This window comes from Apus apus, chromosome 25 (genome assembly GCF_020740795.1).
Source record: "Apus apus isolate bApuApu2 chromosome 25, bApuApu2.pri.cur, whole genome shotgun sequence".
NCBI classification, from domain to species: domain Eukaryota; kingdom Metazoa; phylum Chordata; class Aves; order Apodiformes; family Apodidae; genus Apus; species Apus apus.
Genome location: NC_067306.1, coordinates 5,758,789 through 5,782,045, shown reverse-complemented (window position 1 = coordinate 5,782,045; position 23,257 = coordinate 5,758,789). Strand labels below are relative to the sequence as shown.

The 23,257-nt window shown below is 47.6% G+C and overlaps 1 protein-coding gene, 1 pseudogene and 1 gene segment (V, D, J or C); 2 read left to right on the top strand and 1 right to left on the bottom strand.

Annotated features, from left to right (window-relative positions):
* The first annotated feature begins 588 nt into the window (after positions 1 to 588).
* LOC127394258 (feather keratin Cos2-3-like) lies at positions 589 to 1,388 on the top strand (annotated as a pseudogene).
* Positions 1,389 to 7,975: 6,587 nt separating this feature from the next.
* On the bottom strand, positions 7,976 to 12,108 carry LOC127394257 (T cell receptor alpha variable 4-like). The segment is given in 4 exon segments: positions 7,976 to 8,040; positions 8,736 to 9,020; positions 11,131 to 11,142; positions 12,105 to 12,108. Coding segments are annotated over 4 exon segments (366 nt in total).
* Positions 12,109 to 16,933: 4,825 nt separating this feature from the next.
* Positions 16,934 to 17,248, top strand: LOC127394481 (feather keratin Cos1-1/Cos1-3/Cos2-1). Its single transcript, XM_051640496.1, has one exon. It carries the CDS (start codon positions 16,934 to 16,936, stop codon positions 17,246 to 17,248), a length of 315 nt encoding a protein of 104 aa, XP_051496456.1.
* Positions 17,249 to 23,257: the final 6,009 nt, after the last annotated feature.

The window sequence follows — 23,257 nt, the reverse complement described above, 5'->3', positions numbered from 1 at the left end:
AAAATGGCTTTACATGCCTGCATAGAACCATGCAAAACTCTCTGTGCTCACATGAAGCCATGAGAACATCAGCTACTGTGGCATCTGCTGAGGAGATGTCAAGGCCTATACTGGCAGAACAGGCCTCAATAGCTCAGGGAAGGACTAGGTGCCAGGCACACTCATCATGTTCCCAGAAGACGTGCAGAGACTACACAGAGAGGGAGTAAGGCAAAGGAGCCCAGCAACATTCTCCTGAAAACATTGTTACTATTGGAATAGAGTCAAAGCTAACCAGCAGAAACCCACCTGCACACAAACATTAACAGGCATTAGTGAACAACAGGATATGGCATGTCTTCTCACATGGGAGAACTTGGGTATCTGGACAAGAAGCACAAGAGTCGTGCCCATTTCCTGCACAACATTGCCACAAGCCCACAGGAATGACCCTCCTATAAAATCACCTACCTGCATAGGGATGGCACCAGCACGTGAGATGAATCTTCTGCCTCTAGTGACATGTTTCAGTCCTGGAAATAATCAGACATCTCACCCCAGCATTTTTGGAAGATTTCATATAGGAAAACACGTGGCATAAGCCAGGAAATGAAAAGGCAGCAGTGCAGGAAACCAGGACACAGCCCGTACCATTACCTGAAGTGGTTTGCATTTGTCAGGAGCTTGTCAGAAGATTGTTACTTCCACACAGGCTGCCTCTGGGCCTCAGGCGGTGCAGGGCTACTATAAAAGGCTGCCCAAGTCCAAGCTCTCTCATCCACTTCTCTCGCCTCCTTCTCCTTGGGAATCAGGTGAGTGCGAAGCCTCTTCTCCTCCTCCTTCAAGATCAGGGCTCTCCTGACTGTGTGTCTTGGGGGACATGGGCTGTCCTAGCCCAGGGCTGGGAGCTGCTTCTCATGGTTGAGGGAAGGAGGGAGAAGGTCTTTCCTAGCGAGAGAGGCTGTGACTTTGTTGAGGTGGCTCCTGGGCTTTGAGCGGGATAGTGTGTGTTGGGCCAAGAGGTGGTTGGGTGCAGTGCTGCTTCTCATGCATCCCTCTGCTCTGCTTGCCTCTGTCCCCTCTCCCAGGTGCACCTCTCTCCCCGAGGCATGTCCTGCTACAACCAGTGCCAGCCCTGCTGCCAGCCCTGCGGCCCGACCCCACTGGCCAGCAGCTGCAATGAGCCCTGTTGCAGGCAGTGCCAGAACTCAGTTGTAGTCATCGAGCCCTCCCCCGTGGTGGTGACCCTGCCCGGCCCCATCCTCAGCTCCTTCCCACAGAACACCGTGGTGGGCTCCTCCACCTCCGCTGCCGTTGGCAGCATCCTCAGCTGTGACGGAGTGCCCATCAACTCTGGGTGCTGTGACCTCTCCTGCATTGCCAGCTGCTACAGGTGTCAGCCCTGCTGAAGCTGCTGGAAATGTCTTCTGGCAGGAACTTCTCAAAACCCCAGAATATTGTGCTAGACATAAGATAGAGCACAATGGCATTATATTTATAATTTCAAGCCTTTGTTTGTTTTCTTACTGTCTTCTCTCTCTTTCCTGTCATCACCTCCCTCTGCCATCCTAGCAGGTACCTCTTGGCCTCCCTTCCTTTGCAGGGCAGGCAGATGGACAACCTGCAGGAGCTTCACCACAGTCTCTTAGTGGTTGCTAAGAGGCAACATAGGCACCTATGCTCCCTGTGAGCCACCTCCTTTTCTTCTTTTGACTCATTAAAGCTGCACTGCATCCAAGCCTGGGCCTCTGAGTCATTCTTCCTCCTGCACCAACTCTTCCATTCTACTCTGGGAAAAGGTGGAAGGACAGGAGGGTTGTACTCCCTGCAGTGGATTTTGTTTTGTGGCCTTTTCCTTGGAGCTCAGGAAGACACCCTGGCTATTCCACAGGCAATGGCCATCTGTGAGAGGACGGCTCCAAAGGGTGGCAGGAGTGGGCAGGAGAAATAAAAATGCCTGAGAAGGGCCCACAGCCTCACTTAAGCCTTTCCCTCTCATCAGTATACCTGATCTAGGGTCCGTGGCCAGCACACATGAACACAGGTAGATGGGATAGGTACCTCATACAGTCCTTCAGCTCCTCAGAGGGCCCAGATGCTCTCCAGACACGTTCAATTGGTATCAGCCACACTCATGCTACATGGAACAGTCCCCATTCCCTGTGAACCCACCACCCTCATGTGCCACTGCATCTCCAGGAGAGCAACCAGTGCCCACAGACCCACTTTCAGGCAACCTCCACGTTGCTTACAGGCAGATGGACACTTGGCAGACGCAGCACTGCACAGAGCAGTGACCTGGGCTCCATGCAATCCGATGACCCCTGCCTTCTCACGGCTTGTTTCGGAGGCCCATCTTCCCTGCCCAAATGACTTGTGGCTTCCTTATTAAGGCGACCATTCACATATGCTTTTGATACTTGACACTTTCTTTTTAGGCCTTGGCCTTCGGTCCTGTGTAATGCTCTAAATCCTGGAATCCTCAGGTATCTATGGTTTCCTGCATCCAGAAGTGGAACTTCTGAAAGCACGGAACAACAGTTCAGGCAGACAGCATGCAATGGATTTTGTGAGGTTCCATTCATGCTCTTCCGGCACACAGCGTGGGGCAGGAGCACCATCTTTGTCTCACTGGATGCTTGTCATTTTCTTGCTGCACCCAGAAAACAAAGGTTCACCTCCTTCTTTATGAGACCTGCTGCCCCAGCACTGGGGTCAGTTTTCAGTACCCAGGCATCTCCCCCTTCCCTTCACTGTGCTCATGACAGCCTCATGATTGACAGTACAGGACAGACACCAAAGCAACAATGACAACATCATTGGGCATGATCTTTTCCTGTGCTCAAATTCCCTAGTGCCACACAGGTTCTGAGGGAGGACCAGCCTCAGCTCTGCTCATATCTCTACTTCTCCTCACAAGCATTCCAGGGTCTTCCCAGCACTGCAGTCTTTGCTATTCCCTACCTGCAGTTCATGTCTATTTAGGTAAACAATGCTAAGAAATGAAAAGGATATTAGCTATGCAACATGCCATTTTATTTGAAAAAATGTTAGTCTTGATTACAATACACTCATATAATGCAGTTTTTCCTTGCAATTACACTGGTGTAATGAAATTATTCACAAATGGTGACATCACCTTTGAAGGACATTACTGAGAGGATCATAGAATCATGGAATTGTCCAGGTTGAAAGGTTGCATTGGGTTTTTGTGGCAAGATTTTGTGAGTGGACAGGTCTCCAGGGGTCACTTCTGTGAGATGCCAGAAGTTGTCCTAGTGTCACAGAATCATGGAATCACAGAACTCTAGAGAACATCTAGTAACACTCTCCCACTAAAGAAGGATTGCCTGGAGCACATTACACAGGACTGCATTCAGGTGGGTCTTGAATATCTCCAGAGAAGGGGTCTCCACAACCTCCCTAGGCAACCTGTTCCAATGCTTGGTCATCCTCATAGTAAAGAAGTTTTTTCTCATATGTAAGTGCAGCTCCCCGGACAGACCTTTGTCAGTAACCTCAGTTACCTGGTTTTCCCAATCCAGGGCCATATACTTGTTCAGTAATGGTGCATATGAAGGTGAGGGAGGCCAGGAGGGGGTTTACCTGTTGCCCCAAGCAGGGACCCACTTCCAGTTCCCTTCTTCTCTCAGCTCCCCTACCTCTGCCAGGTGACAGGAGGGCAGAGGATCCTCTACTTCTTGTGAAGCCTCCACCTTGAGGCTTTGTCTCAAGGATGGTAGGGTATTATTCCACCAATCTATTTCTCTTTCAGAATCCCAGATACTCCTTCATCTTTTCACCTTCTCTTTCAGCTTAGCCACTAGGCTGAGTAAATCATTGACTGATCACAGTGTACACAGGTGCTCTCTCTGCTGTCTTCTGATAGGAGTGACAAGCTGAGGAATTCTCTGCAGCCAGAGACCTGGACAGCTGTATTCTTGAGAGGGACCTCTGTCTGGGTCACCACTGTCCTCCTAGTAATGGCTTTTTGCCTGAAAGGTCAAAAACTGAGGGGTGTCAGGCCCTTTTCCCCTGCCCAGGAAGAGGGAGGGACTCCCTCCATCCATCCGTCCGTCCTTCCGTCCGTCCATCCCTCCCTCCCTCCCTCCCTCCCTTCCTGTTTATTTATCTTCCTCAGTTTTGCTGAGGGTTTCCTTGAAGTTTAACTGCTGCAGAAAGCATCCACTGGCACAATCCTTTGCTCTGCTGTCCCTCACCTCAGTGGCTTCACCAAAATAAGGCTCCTTGGGTCCCTCACCCTGCTGGAGGTGTCCTGGCCCCAGTAGATGAGGACCAGGCACAACAGGTTGTTCTCTGGAGGCTCTGGGACAAAGCAGGGAGTTGGGGCATCACAGAGCTCCCCTCTGAGGACACTCTGGCAAGAAATGACAGGTGTTTTTGCACAGTAGGATCCACACTGAGCTAAGCTGCATGTTTGTGTGTGAGAAAACTACCTCCCAGGCCCAAGAGCAAAGCTTCTAGAAATTACTCAGTGGAGAAGGTAAAGGAAGAAGTGAGGAAGAAAAAAAGATTTCTTTTTATCTTGCCTGAAGTATTCCCACACTTGTTCTGCCTGCTCTGGCAGTGAATAATTTTGGTCCTTCAGTCAACCACCCAATAAACTTCTTCATGAAGGTAATCTTGAGGGTGATCCTACAGATGGTCAAGTGGAAAAATTATCCCCTGGGCTGCACACAGAAAAAAACATCCATCCAGCTTTCTGGCTGTAAATATAGACAAAGAAGCACAGAGGATGTGAAAATGTTAACTGAGCAGGCTGATGCAGACCCTCTGTCTGCACCTTTCCTTCAGAAAGGAGAACTCAGTTCAAACTTCTTTGCAGCCAACACAGGTTGTTTAGTCAGATTCCAACACAGCTGCTCTCCAAGGCCAGCTCTTTTCTCCACCAAATGCCTTTTGCATGATACTGTGCACAGAGGGGAAAGCTCATCTCTGCAGCTGGAGTGAGCAACTGTTTTCTGTCAGGAAATTGAGGCACAGAGATTTGCCCCAGCAATGCAAAATTGATTCTCTTGAGATAGAGCAACAGAACAGCTTGGGGCATGGGTGGGAATCCAGTTGAACAGAAAATCTTGTCCAGTCTTAGCCTGGTGCTGATACTGAGAGTTTGGCTGATACCCAGGTGCACACCTAGGAATGGATTTTCCTTCCTTGGGCCATTTTGGCTAGGAGATAAAGCCACAAGAGCAATTATGTCTCATAACAAGGGCTTCCTTCTGCAACAGTGTGCTTCAGAGAAGACTGAGGGAACAATAAGAGTAGGACAAGCCAGTCAGATACATATTTTTAATACTCACTCCTATGCCACAATTAGTTTCAGTGCAGGGGGTTTGATGGAGCTTAGTGGGGTCCGTGTGACATCCCTCAATAGCTTCCCCCCACAAGTCCAGGCACTCATTGAATCTGACAGTTTTATTGAACTGGTTTTATCTTTTCCCAATACTATAGATTTGAACTCCAATGGAAAATTCACACCAGCACGGTATTAGTGACATTTGCCTCTGCTGCACAGACTGGGAAGGTAAAGACCCAACCTCACCTCAACCCCAACAGACCATTGCTGGACAAGCTGAGGTCAATGTTGGGAGGGAACCATTCCAGATGAAATATACACACATCCCCTCTTTCTGTGTGATGCTGTATGCTGTGAGCACCAATGTGGGCCCAGTGGAGAGAGATAGGTGGTGATGTCCTGCAGCTCAGCATTCCACACATGGAAAAGCTCCTGGAAGTTTTCCACAGACAGCACAGAGGAGGACCTCCATGAATTTACACAAGGTTTGGTTTTATCCAGCAACAGAAGCGTGTGAGAGGCCTGGGTCAGCAATTCCTCTCTTGCTCCAATCCTTGCCAGCCTTAAAGACACATCTCACTAAAGACTGCAAGGCCCACCAAGACTGACAGGGGAAAAAAAAACCCAAACCCAAACAAACCACAAACCCCAAAACAACAACAACAAAAAACAGCACCACAAAAAAACCAACCTCAACAGGATTATGTAATTCTTTCCCTTTCACAGGTTCCAAGAAAGCCTGAGTTGCTGCTTGCAGGTTCCCATCATCTCTTCCCTCTGCTGGCTCAAAGCAGCCTCGGAACTGCACTGTGGAGACTAGAGAAAATCCTTTTAATTGCTGCTCCAGGCAGATTTCCTTGAACCCCAACACTGCTGAACCAGGGAAGCTCTCTAGAGAGCCAGATAGGCTGGTGCTTATCCCAGGTGTCATGGTTTGACTCATGATTGGCAATTAAACCAGAGACAATAATGCTCTTGATCCCCTCCCCTCTCCCCCAAGTAAGGAAGGAGAGAGAAAATGAAGGAGAGATACTTTCAGGATTGAAAACAATCACTTTATTCTATAAAAGCCTGGTTCCTGGACCTTCTCCTCTCCATTGGGACACCTGCTCAAGTGGTTACTTTTAAAGAGGTTGAGAGAAAGGGACACCCGGCCTCATCCAGAGGAAGGATAAGAAATATCATAACCCTAAATATTAATTCTTATTCCTATCTTCATTAGCTAGCCTTAAATGCTAAAGAAAGTTTTAACTTTTAAGCTTTTAAACTTTGGAATGTAAGACTTTGGGATACTTTTAAATGTCAGAGGGAAGATTGTAATCATTGTCTTAACATCTTCCTTCAAGGTATTATATTAATAATTGTTCTAGATCTAGTATAAAGCCTATTAATGAGTAAGTTGCTAGTACTAAAACAGGCTTTGTGTAACAGCGTCCTGGCTTAAGCCAGGATGAAGCCAATTCTCCTTTTACTGATTTTTATTTTATTTTATTTTTTTCTTTAGAAAGCTTTCATTAAATTAGCAACAAGTTTTCCAGCTAGTGGACTGATAACACTAGAATATTTATGTTGCTGCTGGAACTTCAAGGTCACTTCACTCTACTTGTTGAAACTGTGGCCTCCGATGCTACAGGGAGCAGAAGAGTTGTATCTATAACCATTCTATAGGGAGGAGTTGACTAGACAGCAAAATTGACCAAAGTATTCCATTCCATATATCTACGTAAACTCGGTGTAAGGTCAGAGATCATGGAAGTCAAATTCCTTCCTGCTTCCTCTTTCTCTTCCATCTATGGCCATGGGAGGACTGGGGAGGACTCCATCTATCCACCACCATCAACCCCTCGGCTTGTGCATACCCACCCTCATCATTCTGCTTTCAGCTCCTGTCTGCTCTGCCACTCTCTCCTGCAATGCTCCAGGACATTTTGGAACAACTGCTCACAGCTCAGGAGATGCCGTGGGAGTTGCTGGAGATGGGGGGTGGCAAGAGGCTTTTGCACATTCCTGAACATATTTCTATATATTTGTACATATTTTCTTTTATCATTAGTATTAAATTAAAGCTGTCTAGTTTTCAATCTGGAAAGTCTCTTTTCTCCCCTCCTGTGGGAGAGGGGAGGGGATAAAGAGCATTATTGTCACTGGTTTAATTGCCTATCCTGAGTCAAACCACGACAGTTATCCAGTTATTTGGTTATTTGGATATTCTGTTGTTAAGATGCCTTATTGTTTTGTTACATTGATATCCTAACATTCAGGTAAACCCATTTGTGCCTTTTAGTCCAATTTTTAGGATCTTTAACTATTTACAATAAATCTTGGGTTTATGTGTATACATCTTGTCTTTTATCTTACCCCACAGGGAACACATGATGATTTTCTCTGGCCATATAGTACCCAGCTGGACATTAGGTCTGCATCCTTGAGTGGAGAAGGCCTGCTTTAAGGCCATTCACATCCACCTTGTCTACAGGTACTTTGCAGATGGAGGCACAGACAAGGTTTCCCAGGGACTGCCTGGAGCCAGGACTCGGGACTATCCTCCTGAATGCTTCTTTCTAGCTTTCAAGCTTTTCAGGTCTTCAACACTGTATCTCTGCTTAGCATATTTCAAGCTTAAGGTATAAACATAACTTTCTGAGTCCCCAAAAAGGATCTTTACAACTAGTCTCTCATTCAAGCATTCACTGAAACTCCAGAATATTTTGTGAACACCAAAGGTTCTGTGTTTGGGGTTGAGAAGCACATGGACAACAATCCCTTGGCTTAAAAGCTAGGTGCTGTGAAGATTGTTTGAAAGTTTTGGTAAGTTAAGTTCCCTTCTTCATGCTGATATTATACTTGAAATAACTCCTTGAGTGTGCTAGTTTTGGGTGGAATAGAGTTACACTTCTTCAGAGAAGTCTGTTTGGGGCTGTGTTTTGGATTTGTGCTGAAAACAGTGTTGATAATACAGGGATGTTTTAGCTGCTGCTGAGCAGTGCTAACACAGAGTCAAGGCCTTTTCTGTTTTTCACACAGCCCCACGCATCTGTAGGTTTGAGGTGCACAAGAAGTTAGGAGTGGGCACAGCTGGGACACCTGACCCAACTGACCAAACGAATGTTGTGTATCTGAGCTTGTTTATAAAATATCTAAACAAGAAACCCTTTTTTTTTCCTTTAAGGAAAAAAATAACAGCAGTGTGTCAGATGGGTCTTTTTGTTCTAGTATCACTCATGGCTTTCACGGTTATGTTAGAGGTGTCAAAACACCCCACAACGAAGAAAGCTCCCACCCACTGTAAGGGGCGATGCCCGATCGTGCAGCAGGACTGAGCTGCCTTTCTGCCCCCTGGCGGGCCCGCCCGGGGCTGTCCCCCCGCCCCACACGCCCGGCCCCGCCCGCGGCGGTTCCTGCGCGGCCGCAGCCCCGGCTCGTCTCCCCGTGTCTCCCAGGGCGCAGTAATACACCGCCGCGTCCCCGAGCCGGGGCCAGGCGAGCCACAGGGCGCTGGACCGGCGGTCTGCCGCCACCGACAGCCGGCCCGGCGGCTCCGCCACATCTTTGGACCCTTTGAGACCGCTCACGAGTCGTTCGGGTCCTCGGCCCGGGAGCTGACGGTACCACTGGATGAACTCGCCGGTTTGGATGTTGGGGTGTGAGCAGTTGATGCTGATGCCGATGCCCTCGGTGGTCTCTGCCGACGGCTCCTGCTGCACCTGGGCTCTGCCCGCAGCCACTGCTGAGGAGAAAAAGAAGAAAATAGCCTCAAAACCTGTTTTCTGCCCAGCCCTGCCTTCTGCTTCCCAGAACAAATCCCTCAGAAGCAGGCAGGAGCATAGAGGATGATAAGGAGAAGAGTTCCTAGAGGATGTCAGCATTGTACAGAAAGACACAGAGGAAAGAACAGAAATAGCAAGAGTTGGATGAGGAATAGACTGATGAGTTTGCTGAGGGAAGGTGGGGGGAGAGCAAAGACAGGGATGGACAGGGGGACAGTTCAGGGCAAAGAAGTCTGTGGAGAAGCCAGAGGTCATAGTAGATTTGAGGGGAACGCCATCCCAGGCCGAGCCCTCATCCTGGCCCCATGCAGGTGGGCACCAGCTCCTTGGCCACATTCCATGCCAGTGGTAGGGCAAGCAGCTCTGATAACCACAGTTCAGCATATTTTCCAATTTTCAGATGGCATTTTCTGATGAGTCTGTGAAACTTTTCCCAACTTACAGGGCAAACTAGACCATGTACCCACATCTGAACAGCAACACAATCTAATGCACCCTGCCTTTACTGGTCTTCAGAGCTCATAAGGTACTAGAACAGCTGAACTTCCATTGGCAGATTGGGGAAAGAAACCTGATTTCTCTAAGAGTTCACCTTATAAGAAAGACTCAAATTATATGGTTCAATTGGCTCAGCTGGACTGGTTTGACCTCATACAAATGACACATGCAGTTCCACAAATTAAGCAGTGAAACCATGAGGTAAATGAGAGGGGGTGGGTAGACTGTGAGCACTGCAGCCTGACGTGATGACAGTGCCATCTGGACCTCCTGGAGATCCTAATCAGACATTCACTTCTCAAAGGAATGTAAGTCTCAGAAAGGACTTGGTTGCAACAGCTTTTAGATGTCAGTGAGTATGAGCTTAATTTCTTAGAAACATATTGTTGAATAAAATTACTACTTTTTTAGCCTTGCAAGACAGAATACTTCATAGTAAGTTAAGATTTTAAGTTGGGGTGAGTGGGTGTAGTGTTAATACACTTAACGCCAAGGAACTATCACCAGAAAGTCTTCCACCATGATACAAGGTGCCTATTCTGTTCTTTGAGTCTACACCAAATACTCCCAGGAATGGAAATAGATACATTTCCATAGGAGACAACACAATGCTAAAATCATAGAATGGCTTGGGTTGGAAGTGGTGCTCTGGAGCCTTATCTCAGCCATGGTGTCCTCATAGATGGTTTGGGTCTCTGTCCAAACCACCATGTTCAATCATGGTATTCTCAGAGGTGGTATGAGACCCTGTCTTCATCACGGTCCTGTGGTAGAACTCAATCGTGGCTCCAAAGGTACAGGCCAAGCCCCAACACAATGCTAAAAGCTAGTGGTTTCCACTGAAGTAGGCAAGGCAGTCTTCTAGCACGTGGTACATCAATTTACCAGGATTAGTAGCCTGTTCAAGTGTAAAATCCCAGGTTATGAAAGGTGATAAATGCCCTAGGCACTTCCCAAACCCTTCCACAATCACTGCCACCCAGGGACTGGCCACCTTAGGGCACATTTCATTGTTGCCTTACCCAAAATTTGTCTCCTATTACACCAGAATGACAGCATATTCCACAAACCCTGCAATAGGCCAACAGTGCTAATTAATAGCATGAAACAGCCCAGGTTAGGGTGGATAAGGGCCTCGGGAGTTTGTGCCAACCCACATCAGTCACAGATGGGAAGAAAATTACCTCCTCTTCTCCACAGCAAGGCTCCCCCATCACAGTCAGGGCCTCAAGGCCAGGGCAATGCACACACAGCCTTTGCCTCTTTCAACATGCTCCCAAGCTCAGCCAAATACAGAGATAAGCTCTGCAGCAAACAAACTCCTGACTCATGCACCAGCCTGCCAAGTAGTAACTACTACAGCTATAGCATGCTTAATGCAAAACTGCCATTGTCTCCAGTCCTACTTTGAACATCAAACAGACTGTGGTGAGGTGACCTTGTCTGGCCATCAGGTGCTCACCAAGCTGCTCTCTCAGTGCCCTTTCTCAGTGGGACAAGGGGAGAAAATAAGTTGATAAACTCGTGTCAACATAAAGACTGTTAAATGAAGAAAGTGAAAGTCCGTACACAGAAGTAAAGCTGAATAAAAGCATTTATTCTCTACTTCTCATCAGCAGGTGATGTCCAGCCACAACTGGGAAGCACACCTAGAGTTTGTGTAGCACTTGCTTCAGAAGACAAACACATAAATAACAAATGAGACACACGTGCCCCTCCCCCATCCCCTCTCGCCCCACCCCTGTCTCCTTTCTTTCTCTTGTGTTTTATTGCTTAGCATGACATCATGTATTATGGAATACCCTTTTGGTCAGCCTGCATCTGCTGTTCTGGCTGTCTCCTCCCAATGTCTTGCCCACCTCCAGCCTACTGACCTTTGGGAGAGGGAGTTGGAGAGACAGCCTCACTGCTGTGCAAGCACTGCTCAGCACTAGTCAAAACATTTGTGTGTTTTCAGCACCATTCTAGCTAAAATACGAAGTACAGCACTATGAGTGCTAACATGGGACGAGTTAACTCCATCTCAGAGAGACCCAGTATCTGTGTGTTCACATGTGACGAAATATTTGTGCAGGCATGTTGTGTATGTTTTCTCCTGTATATGTGTAAGATGTTGTGGGAAACTGTTCTTTTCTTCTCCACATAAGTCTAAACAAAATGCCTTTTAAGCCAGTGAAGGCCTCTCCTGATTATCCCCAGCTAACGAACTAAAACAGACTTGCTTCTCAAGGACAACTGAACCCAAAACAACAGATGTGGTCTGGGACAGAAAGGTTGGGCAACAACCATCCTGTGCCTCTAGTTTTAGTTTTATTTGCTATATATTTGAAAAAGCCCTTTCTATTATCCTTGACCTGACTTGCAAGGTTAAGTTCCAAGGAGGCCTTAGCTTTCCTAATTGCCTCCCTACATCCTCTGACAACTGTCCTATATTCCTCCCAAGTGACCAGCCCATCCATAGATTCTTTTTTTCCACTTGACTTTGCCCAGCAAGTCCTTGTTTAACCACGCTGGTCTCCTAGCTCCCTTACTTGATTTCATACCCATTGGGACGCTCTGATCCTGAGCTTGCCCCTCACAGAGGAACAGCCACTGCGGGACCGTATCTTAGAGGGTAGATTGGAATACCCTCTCACCACACTCACAAATTGTTACTTAGACCAATGTGTATGTGTGCATGTGTGCGTGTGTGCGTGTGTGTGTGTATTTACCCTCCTTCCGTAGCCCGTGGATGCGGGATGCGGCTGGCAGGCTCTTCAGGAGATCCGTGGGGGGGCCGGTGTCTTGGTCACAGGGGCGACCACTCCCAGCAGCAGCAACTGCAGCAAACACAGCTCTAATCCTGGGGCAGGTGGCAAGTGCAGGCTGGGGAAGCTCCTACTGCGGTCTGGTTTGGTTTAGGCTCAGGCAGGCAGCAATCCCTCGGGAGCGGGCAGGCCTCGGCGAGCAGGCTTGAACCCCATGGAGCAGGCAGGGTCACCATGGAGCGGGCACAGGTGCCCCCCTTTCTGTGTCTCCGGGCAGCCGTCGCGGGGCAGCCCCCCCATCCCTCTTGGCTCCTCCAGACAGTGGTGCTGGTGTTCCAGGGGCTTCTGGTGCTGCAGCAGGGTCTCCTCCTGGGCAGGCATGGAACCCTGGGCTTGCAGATCTTGCCCTCTTTTATCGATCAGAAGTCACTGTTCAAGTAAAGTGCCACTGTTCAAATTAACCAATTAGCATTGGTCAGGAACATACTCTGTCAGAGGCATCTTTAACCTGTTGTCCATTTTTCTGACAGTTATCATAACCCTTATGCTCTTTTCTTGCTGTGGACTTATCTGGTAGAGCAAGGGCCCTGTTCCAGTCTGTCATTGTCCAAATCAGCAAAATGACGCCACTCTGGCTTTGCTGGCTTGAAAGGCATTTTGTTTAGTCTTATGTGGGGGGAGAGAAGACGGACCATTCTCTACAAAACTCCAGAGAAGGTGTCTTCATCTGACTTATTACTCTTTGCTCCACTGATCAGCAGGGGAGAAAAATATACTCAGGCCTTAGTTCACCTCTAAAAGTAACAATACAGGTCAGGCAAGCCATGTTTTAGAAGGATCCATTTTTCTCCCAGTGGCTGTCAGAAGAGTTTGAAGACTGGCAGAAGAAAATGCACAGTAGACATCCAGTTTTTTTTGAGAAGATTTCCACCCAAGAATGTAATGTATACACACTGTCCAGGACCAAAACAGAGATGTTGTGCATTACAAAATCACTTTCTGCAGCCCCTGTGTCAAGTCCAAAGGCTCAGTGCAGTTAGGGAGAGGGTGATGTAGTTTATGTGACAGATGCAGCTGATCAGAGCAACCTGCTTAACTTCTCTCCTGCAACCAAAAGCCCTCTCCCTGCCACCTCTCTCCCTAGAGTACTTTGGACATGCGTGCAAGATTCATATTTATGAGGGAGATGCTTGTACAGGCTGGTATGGCAGGTAATGAGTTCACTTATGATTGTTTGAGGAAGCAAGCCCCGCACACTTGACAATGCATATTCTTCATGCAATCGGTTCACAGCATTCAACTAGATCAGTGGGCGTTTGTTGACACTGGCTTTACAATTTCTGCCCTCTGTCCCAGATTATCCTTATGACCAAAATGTGCAGATACAAGATGGACAAGTGGAGTTTAAAGTGGGTGAAAAATTCACTAGATATCCAGGCTCAGAAGATTCTCACCAGAGGTAAAAACTTCATCTCCCATAATGCAACCTTGAATTTGCAACATCAGAATGTCTTCTCATTACTGCAAGCAAAAGACAGAAGAAGACAGAAAGAAATGCCATTGTCTTGAGAGCTTAATAAAACCCTTCTGTTTACCATTTCCCTTGCCAATTAAAACAAACCAACAAAACTGGAAAAGCTCCCTAATTAGCCACATGGGAATGACGACTCTTCCAGGTCTTAATGAGTGGTAAAAGACATTCCACACTTCAGCAGGAGCAAGGCTGAGTGATGCTAGCCTCTAGGTCTCCTGGAGGGGATTGCATATATCTTTAAATCATTACATAAAACCTGGTTGGTGGGAGCCTTGAGTCATCTTCTCATGATACTGTGGAGAAGCTGTTCCTCTAGATACTCTAGTTTGACTAGTGTGTGCCAAGGAGATAAAAGCAAGCTGGTAAAACAAAGCTGTGAGTTGTTTGGAGTGGGGGGCATCTCTCAACTGAAATAACTTACTGAACAACTGTTCATTGTTATGTGCTCAACTGCTACAATTACGAGGAAGGGACAGGTCGGTTGTGGCTTTTTCATTTACAAACAGTAAAAAACCCTGAACATTAAAAAGTTTTAAAACTGAGACTATTGCAGTACCAGAATTAAGGCATGGATGTAGATTTTTAATTATCTGTTCTACCCTTATGGTCTCACTTCTCTTTTCTTTGTGGTAAACCTCCCCTGTCATACCTACTTTAGAGCTCTCCTCTCCTTGTTACCATGCCTGACTGCAAAGACCCTCTTGCATGACTGTCAAGTATTTCCCATCCTTGATTAGTAGTCCTCATTCATCAAAAACAGATCTCTGGCAATCAAAATCAAAGTCCTGTCTGCAACACAGAGCATGCATCCAGGTGTTGAATGACTGGATAAGATCTTTTCTACTCAAGCCTTTCCAGTTTGGGCCCTCACAACCCTGCTTAACCTCAGAGCTCCCCAGTCACTCTCAAAACACATTGGGCATTATGAAAAGCAGCATGGGTACTACATGAAAAGCAGCAAAGGGTAATACTCCAAAGCCATGAAAAGTCCTTCTGCTGCATATTGCATATATCCTCTGGCAAACAAAAAAATCTCCTGAGACATCAGGCCAGGTTAGCAGACTGGTACAGATTCCTAAGAGAATCTCCTGAAGATGTTATAGGACTTTGCTCCTTCATGAAGGAAAAATTGTCTGAGCACAGTTCCCTGTGATGAATTCCCTGATCTTTCTTTTTGTCCCCATCAGTTCCCCAACAGATCAGAATCTGTTCTGAAGATAAAGACTGCAGATGAAGCAGGAGCCTTTTTTCTATTGCCAGAAACCACCAACTTCCAGTCTTCCCCACCTTGACGGCCTCTCTCTTCTGTCTGGTCTGCTGTGGCCTCTGTCCTGCCTTCCTTGCTGTGTAGCTAAAGTTCTTGTCTCCATTAGAAGGGACTACCAGTACTGCACTGGAAACAAATCCATTCAAGGTTTCCCTGCACAAGGTGGGCAGGATTTCTTGTCATTTCTCCCTGTAAACAAAGCTAATGTTCTTTGAGCTCCTTAACACTGAGGAGGTGAGAGGCAACAACACCTGCAGGGACATGCAGTGTTGAGGAACTCCAGCCATTGTCATATTGCATTATACAGAATTTCCAGACTGGAGTGAAAGAGACCTTTTCAGTCTCTGAAATCTGCAGCAGTAGAGCATGATCATTTGAGGGTCAAAAAAAAGGGCACAGGAAACAGGGACCACATGTCAATGCCTGCTGCTGGGGCACATCTCCACTGGGGAGCTGTCACTTCTCTACTGAAGTTAGGCTCTTTCTGGCCTGAAGAAGCTGCAGCTCTGTGGTATTCATGAAGAGAGGTGGAAAAGGTCCCTGCCCTGCCCACCACATCTTCTTGTGATGAGGGCCAGGTATATATAAACAGGCATGTTCATTGTCACCTGCATGAAAATGCATGCAAATTTGTCTACATCATGCATTCAAAGAAATCTATCATACACGTAAGTGCATTTGTCAATTAAAAAAATATCTAGACATGACCACCTGTAGATTTAACTAGGCACAACCCTGGCAGGGCTGGAGCACCCCATACACCTCAAGGCCCAAAATATGCATTGGCTGGAAAACAGACACAACCTAAACAGTGGAGGAAGCCAAGCAGCCCTGGGGAATCTCTCTGAAAACTTGTGTTAAGAAGTAGTAATATTGAAACTCAGCAGTGCCATCCACCTGCCTCAGAACAGAAAGATCGTTAGCAATCAGAAAGAGCTAGGAGGGAAACATGGAAAAGGACATGGCTCTTCCCAACATATGAGAATCCCTTGGGTGTTTGGTCAAGAATTGCAGAGCTGAGAGAAGCATTGTCGTTCCTGTAAATTGGGCTGAAAACAACCCTCCAGGAGTGCCCCAGGATAGTGTCCCTAGTCTGTACTGGACCCCTCCAGCAATGGCTGTGAGTCTTCTTCCTGCAATTACATGTTCCAGCCTGAGAAATTTTAGGAACTCTCATTCCAACATTTAAAACAAACTTCCATGAGAGAATAAGTATGGCATAAACAAGAAAATGAAAAGGCACCAGGAAAATGAAACACAGCCTGTATCATTAGCTGGGATGTCTTACGTTTCAGAAGAGTTTGTCAGAAAATTATTAACCCTGCTAGGGCCACTTTTGGGCCTTAGGCAGAGCAGGACCAGTATAAAAGCCAATGCAGGTTCTTGGTCTCTCATCCACTTCATTGTCCTTCTCAACCTTGGGAAGTAGGTGAGTCCAGGGTACCTTCTTCTTCTTCTGTTCCTGTGGGATGAACTAGTGTCTCAGTGGACATGTCTGATAATACCTGCTTTGTGCTATGCTGGGGCTTAGGGCTGCCTGTCTTGCAAGGGGAATCAGGGAAAAGATCTTAACATGGAGAAAGGCTGCAGCTGGGCTAATGACACTCTTGGGCTCTTGGGTATGAAAGAGTTTTCCTGGTCCTGGCTCTCTTTGCACAGTGCCTGGGGAAAGAGAAAAAGAGGCAAACAGGCCTCCCTGCACTGCCTCTGATTCCATGCCCAAATGTCCCTTGGCTCCCCAGTGGTGGGTGGACAGGCTGCTCCTCACACGCCTCCATGCGTCCTCTCTGCCTTCTCTCCCAGGTGCAGCTCCAGCCCCACAACATGTCCTGCCAGCCCTGCTGCCAGCCCTGCCTGCCATGCCAGCCCTGCGGCCCCACCCCGCTGGCCAACAGCTGCAATGAGCCCTGTGTCAGGCAGTGCCAGGACTCCACCGTTGTCATCGAGCCCTCCCCCGTGGTGGTGACCCTGCCCGGCCCCATCCTCAGCTCCTTCCCACAGAACACCGTGGTGGGCTCCTCCACCTCCGCTGCCGTTGGCAGCATCCTCAGCTGTGACGGAGTGCCCATCAACTCTGGGTGCTGTGACCTCTCGGGCATTTCCAGTCGCTACTGTGGCAGGAGGTGCCTCCCCTGTTAAAGCCAGAGGTGACTTAACACAGAAAGACCACCAAGGAAGACAGAAGATTATGCTGGTCTGAAGACAGAGAGTTAGGTCATTGCTTTCAGAGGGGCTGAGCTTCGATGGCTCTACCTGGAAAGCAAGGCAGGAAGAGGCATGCCTGGGCTCTCTGCCTGCTTCTCTCAGCTTTTTTCTCCTTTTCTCTGTTGCCTTCTGCTCCCCAGGGCCACTGTTGTTTTGTTTTTTTTTTCAAAGTCAGCCCCGGAGGGATCAGATGCACCTCTCCCTTGCTGGTGTAGGCAGTTGGACACCTTTTGGGAACTCCACCCTGGCCTCAGGGCACAGGCTCTGGGACGATCTGGTGCTCACTGCATCAGAGCCTCCACTTGTTTATCTCATTTCCCACTGTTAAATCATTAAAATTCTGTTGCAACCCAACCTGAGCCTCAGTGTAGTCCTTCCCTCTTGGCATGTTCTCATAACCTTCCCACAGACAAAAGCATTGTGCTGGTCAAATAAATGTGACAGAAAGGCACATGGACTGTCTTCATTATTCAGAGAAGAAGAAGAAGTTGAGGCATAGTGCACTGGGAAATTTTGTGCAGTGTCCCTTGGGCCTGATGAAGATGTCAACATCTGTCCAAATGACCGTGGCATCCTAGGGTTGGACCGTGTCTTCTGCTGGCCTCTAGTGGGAATCCGGGGGACTGCAGGAAGGCCATAAAGTAATGTCAGCGGCTGCACAAGCTGTTGAGGAAGAGAGTTCCTTCTGCTCTGAGTTGAGCTGTGCTGGAGGAATAGGCTCAGACAGAGCATTGTCCTGAAGGATAGCAGGAATGGGATTGGGTGAATAGCCTCAGAAACGACGCCCAGCTAGGAGCATGGCCAACTCCATGGGCATACATAGCAGGGATAATGCCTCCATGCAACAACGTGATCATTTAGTGCAGCAACTGGCTTTACCCAGCTGTTGCTCAGACAGGCAGGGCTGAAGGGATCCACTAGTTAGTTTTGGCCAGGTCACAGTCTCAGTGGAGACTCAAGTCACAGTTCCATGAGAACCCAAGACCCCCATGGGTCAGGGCAAATCCAGCACCCCAGCCAATTCCCAGATGCTCATAGCTGCTCTGTGGTACCTGACTGTTCCTCAAGTAAAGAGTAATTTTGCTTTGGAAGAGACCCTCTAAAGCCTCATCACTTCCAGAAGTCAGTTCTGGTCCTGAAAGGCTCTGTATGAGAGCAGATCCCTCTTCCTTTCCTTCAGATGTGGAGGTTACCATGGGACATGTTTCTGCACTCAGCCGCATCTGTGAGCTGTCTCTTTTGGGCAGGTCTAGGTTCAAAGTGGTCTCTAGATTTGTTGATGTTCTTGAACACTGGTTGGAACAACAGACCTAGTACATCAGAGTAATTGAGCTGCCGGAGTGTTGTCGTGAGCCGGTACCGGGGGCTACCGGCTTCAGGTGCTTTTGCGACCCCCCTCCTGATTTGGAGGAGTTTGTGAATGAGCCCGAGGGTCACACGCGGCGCTGCCTCTCACGGAGGAACGGCCGCCGTGGGACCGTATTTCAGGGGGGTAGTTAGAAAGCACCCCCACCCCACCACGCTCAGAAATTGCCTCTAAAGCCAAGATTTACTCCACAAACTGATCGGTTTATTAAGGGTTAACACAAAATGAGGGATGATGTTTAGGGACAATGCAAATGTGAATGGCTACCAGGGATATCAATATGTGTGTAGTGAGAAAGTGTCCTTTAGGGAGGCAATGCAAAGGTGCTTTTAAGGGAGAGGGCTAAGGACCAAAGGAAGGAGGGAAGGAGGGAAGGAAACCGGACGCCGGTCCTCCTTAAGCGGTCGCGCTGTGTGTGCAAGTATGAGGAAAGGAATATGTGTGTGTGTGTGTGTGTGTGTGTGTGTGTGTGAGGTGATGTTACCCTCCGGCGGTTTGTCCAGCGTCGGTCGGTGGCCGGAGGGCAGGACGGCAGGTCCGTGGTGTCGGAGGGGCAGCCTCTCGGCAGCGGGTGCACCGGCCGCTGGTTTCCCCTCCAGCGGCAGCAACACGGGGAGGGGGCTCCGGCCCCGACCCCAGGGCTCGGGACCCCGGCACGCTCGGCGCTGAGGCTCAGGCTGGACCCGGGGCAGGCAGGCAGGCAGGGTCCCAGCTCCAGTGTCCGCAGCAGGGGGGTGTCCCACGCAGAAAGCATCAAAACGGGCCTCAGGGAGGAGGGAAGGACCCACCTGCTGCCCTCGCCCCTTTTATACCCCCTGACCCACCGGTCCAGTCAGTGTCACTGTCCAGAGCCAATGAGCGTCCGTGAGCCCCACGTTAGGGCGGTGACTGCCAGGGGCACAGGATGGATTGTCGCCCATCCTTTCTGTCCCGGGCCACAGCTGTTGTTTTGGGTTCAGTTGTCCTTGAGAAGCAAGTCTGTTTTAGTTCGTTAGCTGGGAATAATCAGGAGAGGCCTTCGCTGGCTTGAAAGGCATTTTGTTTAGACTTATGTGGGGAAGAAAAGAACAGTTTCCCACAAGTGTCTAAGGGAAGACTGTAGGTATCCATGTCTGGGGCTGTGGAAATCAACTTTCCCTAGGCAAGAAGTTAAAAACAAGCCAGAATATCTTTACGTCTGCATGGAGGTCCCTCTTCTACAACCTGACCTATCCTGTGGACAGTAAATACTCGCTCATTGTCCAAGGGCAAAGAGCTAATGACCCTCTTTAGGGCATAAAGTTGTCAGCGGTTCCCATTCTGCTGAGTCCTTCACATCTACCCTTTGTCAAAACTATGCCTTTCCTTGACAGAGCTGTGCCTCACTCCACAACACATTTAACACCACAGGCAGGACTAGTTCCTAGGGGTGAGCGTGGAGATATGTACATCAAATGTCTCCTGTCTGTCCACACCACCAGAAAAACAGCCTGTGTTCAGGGGCTGCAGCCTGAGTCCAGACATTAGAAATTTTATTAATTCAGTTAATTCAGAGGAAGTAACATGGCCAGCATTATTTTTTTTTCCTCTAAATTTGAATTTGGCAGGTTGGGATTAGCTACGTGAATGATTCAACACCCAAAAATCCAACCCACAAATCTCCAGGTTCTAAGGCACCAGAGAGCCACCCAGTAAGTCTTGTGAGTAGTGGTCTACAGTCTTTGGAAATCCAGAATATATGCTCCTACAAGCCCGTGCAGGAATTCCCAATTTTGCAACATTACCCCATGGTTTATTGTCCATGTTGAGCTGATGGTAATGGGGTATGGGGCTGTGGGGGCACCATAGGCATTGTGGGGGTCCCATGACACCCTGTCTCCACAGTGATCACGCAACAGATTCTGAACAGATTCTGAACAACTTCCATTGTTCACATTCAGTCTGTTTATGGTAATGTCCTATGGATTCACTATTAATGCCTATAACTAGGTATTATTTCCTATTATAGTTTTGAAAAGTCCTTTCTTCTGTCTCACCTCAAGGTGATGATTAAAATTCTGGCAGCTCTAACACATCCATGGTCCTGTGGGTGCAGAAAAGTAACTCCTGAAGACACTGCTGTATTTGAAATCAGGGCTCAGACACAGCAGAACACCAGACAAGGTGAAATTTCCCTGGAACCATCTTCATTGCTCTGCTACTGCATACTCTCTTGCCTGTGAGTTGAAGGAACCATGAACCGTGGATGAGTCCATGCAGGAGCAGGACACTCTGAAGCATCTGTGGCTGTGGTTATTTCAGTGCTGCAGCAGGTATACTTCTAAAGGGCTTGTGGCCCAAGGATAAGTCCATATTGGAGAAGGTACATATTAAAGCATCTGTGGCTGTGGAAAAGTCCATGCCACAGCAGGTACACCTTGAAGCAAAAGTGGCTGTGCACGAGGCCATAGTGGAACACCTCAAAGCACCTCTGGCTGTGGATTAGTCTATGCCACAGCAAGAATACTCTGAAGATACTATGGGTCACTCAATCAAATGTGCGAATGGCACAATAAGATAAAGGCAACTCAATCAAATGTGAGATATTTGAGATATTTTATAAAAGTAATGTTAAACAAATGTAATTAAAAGACATCAAAACACAGTTTTTCAAAGTGTTGTTCAGGACTGGAAGCCAAAACAAGCAATTCATAATACATTTTATTGAGTATCTTATTATGTATTTTTAATTTCTTGTTTGATTGGATTGCCTTTATCTAATCATGAGACAACAGAAAACAATTGCAGAGTAAGACGGACACCTCTGATGGCCAAGTATAAAGAAGGCATGAGATTAACTGGCTAGTACATGTTAAAAATGGTGTGATTCGTAAACTTGAACCCCGCTATTTATACACAGTTTCCTTTAAAAAATCAGAACATTATGAGCAGACCTGCCTGCTGCCTGATGTTCTCTTCACTGTGATGAATGAGTGCAATCTGCTGATCAGTGTACAGTTGTTTCAGTGGAGACTCAGTAGTGTAAAAGTGTCTGGCAGAGAGCTGGCCAGTGGAGACTTCATTGCAGCAGACTGTTGGTAGCAGACTGTTGTCCTAGGCCTTCGCAGTATCCACAAATCAAAGCCAGAAGGAAGGAAAGAGTGGTCATTGACAGCTTTGACATATAAGAAGAAATCAGTGGCCACAGCATGCTTCATTGTTTTTGTCAGTCAGAAGACTGAGTGGGACTGCCTATTCATGTTAATAGCTTGAGAGTGGCTGCATCTTCGAAATATTGACTGAGTATGTGTTGTCAGGGCAGAAATTTCAAACAGTAGAGAATTCCCTCAGGGACACAGATGTGAAACATGACCCAAATGGATTAAAAGAGAGAAATAGAGAAAAGTGAGTTGAGAGAGAGAGGGAGCAAAAAGAGAAGGATGGGAAAGAAAAACAGAAGTTAGTCTGCAATCTTCTGGGCCCCATGGTCACATTCCAGGCAATGTTTGCTTCTCCTCTTATGGCTCTGTCAGAAAAGCCCAGACAGAACTAGACTGAATCAGACCACAAGGGTATCAGAGCACCAGTCCTGTGTAACAGAACAATGGGAGCAGGCAGGGACATAGAAGTTGGCAACCTCATGCCCCAGTACAGAAGCTCTGAATCCCTTGAGACTAGAACCAGTCTCTGACTAATTCTCTGATGTGTCTTTTTTAGGACACCTCTTCTGAAGGAAGAGTTCTGTAGGTAGAGCAGCAGCTGTCCTCACACACAGGAATCCTTGAATGTCTGGTCAGAGAATTGCATTAATAAGGTACTGGAATAGGTTGCCTAGGGAGGTTGTGGATGCCCCCTCACTGGAGGTGTTCAATGCCAGGTTGGATGAGGCTTGTGCAGATTGGTCTAGTGGGAGGAGTCCCTGCTCATAGCAGAGGGGTTGGAACTGGATGATCTTTAAGGTCGCTTCCAACCTTAACCATTCTATGATTCTGTGATTCTATGATTCTATGAAATGATGTGTTCCTGCCATGGGAATTCTTGGAATTCGCATTCCAGCCCTCAAAATAAATATCCATGGAAGACTGAGCATGGCATAAACATAAGAATCAAAAGATAGCAATTAAGGAATCTGAAACCTAGGTCATAAAATTAGTTGGAATGTTTTGCAACTGAACTGCTCAGAAAATTACTTTCACAAAGGATTCCTTTAGAGCTGGAGCATTGCAGGACCAAGCACATTCTTCACTCCATCATCTACTATGCTGGCCCTTTTCTCCTTGTGAAACAGGAAAGCTCCATTCTTTCCCTCCAGGATGCATTTTTGCCTGAATCCTATGGTAGAGCCTGGGACTGCCTATAATGGAATTGAAGAATAAAGGTATAGTATGAAGGGAGTCAGAAGATACAATTAAGTGGATGCTGAGCTCTAGGTTAGACAGCCTTCTTGGGCCTGGCTGCTCTCTGCAGAGTCATTGGGATTTACAGACGCTGAAATATATATCCATCCTTGCATAGCCTTCACCTCCTCACACAGCAGGTAACTTGGATCTCTCATTGTGGGTTAACAGGCTGCTCCTTGTGAAATCCCATGCTCCATTCCCATGCCCTCTGTACCAGGT

What these genes read in the sequence shown, in the direction of transcription:
- LOC127394481 (XM_051640496.1), top strand. Translation starts at nt 16,934, where the DNA reads ATGTCCTGCCAGCCCTGCTGCCAGCCCTGCCTGCCATGCCAGCCCTGC.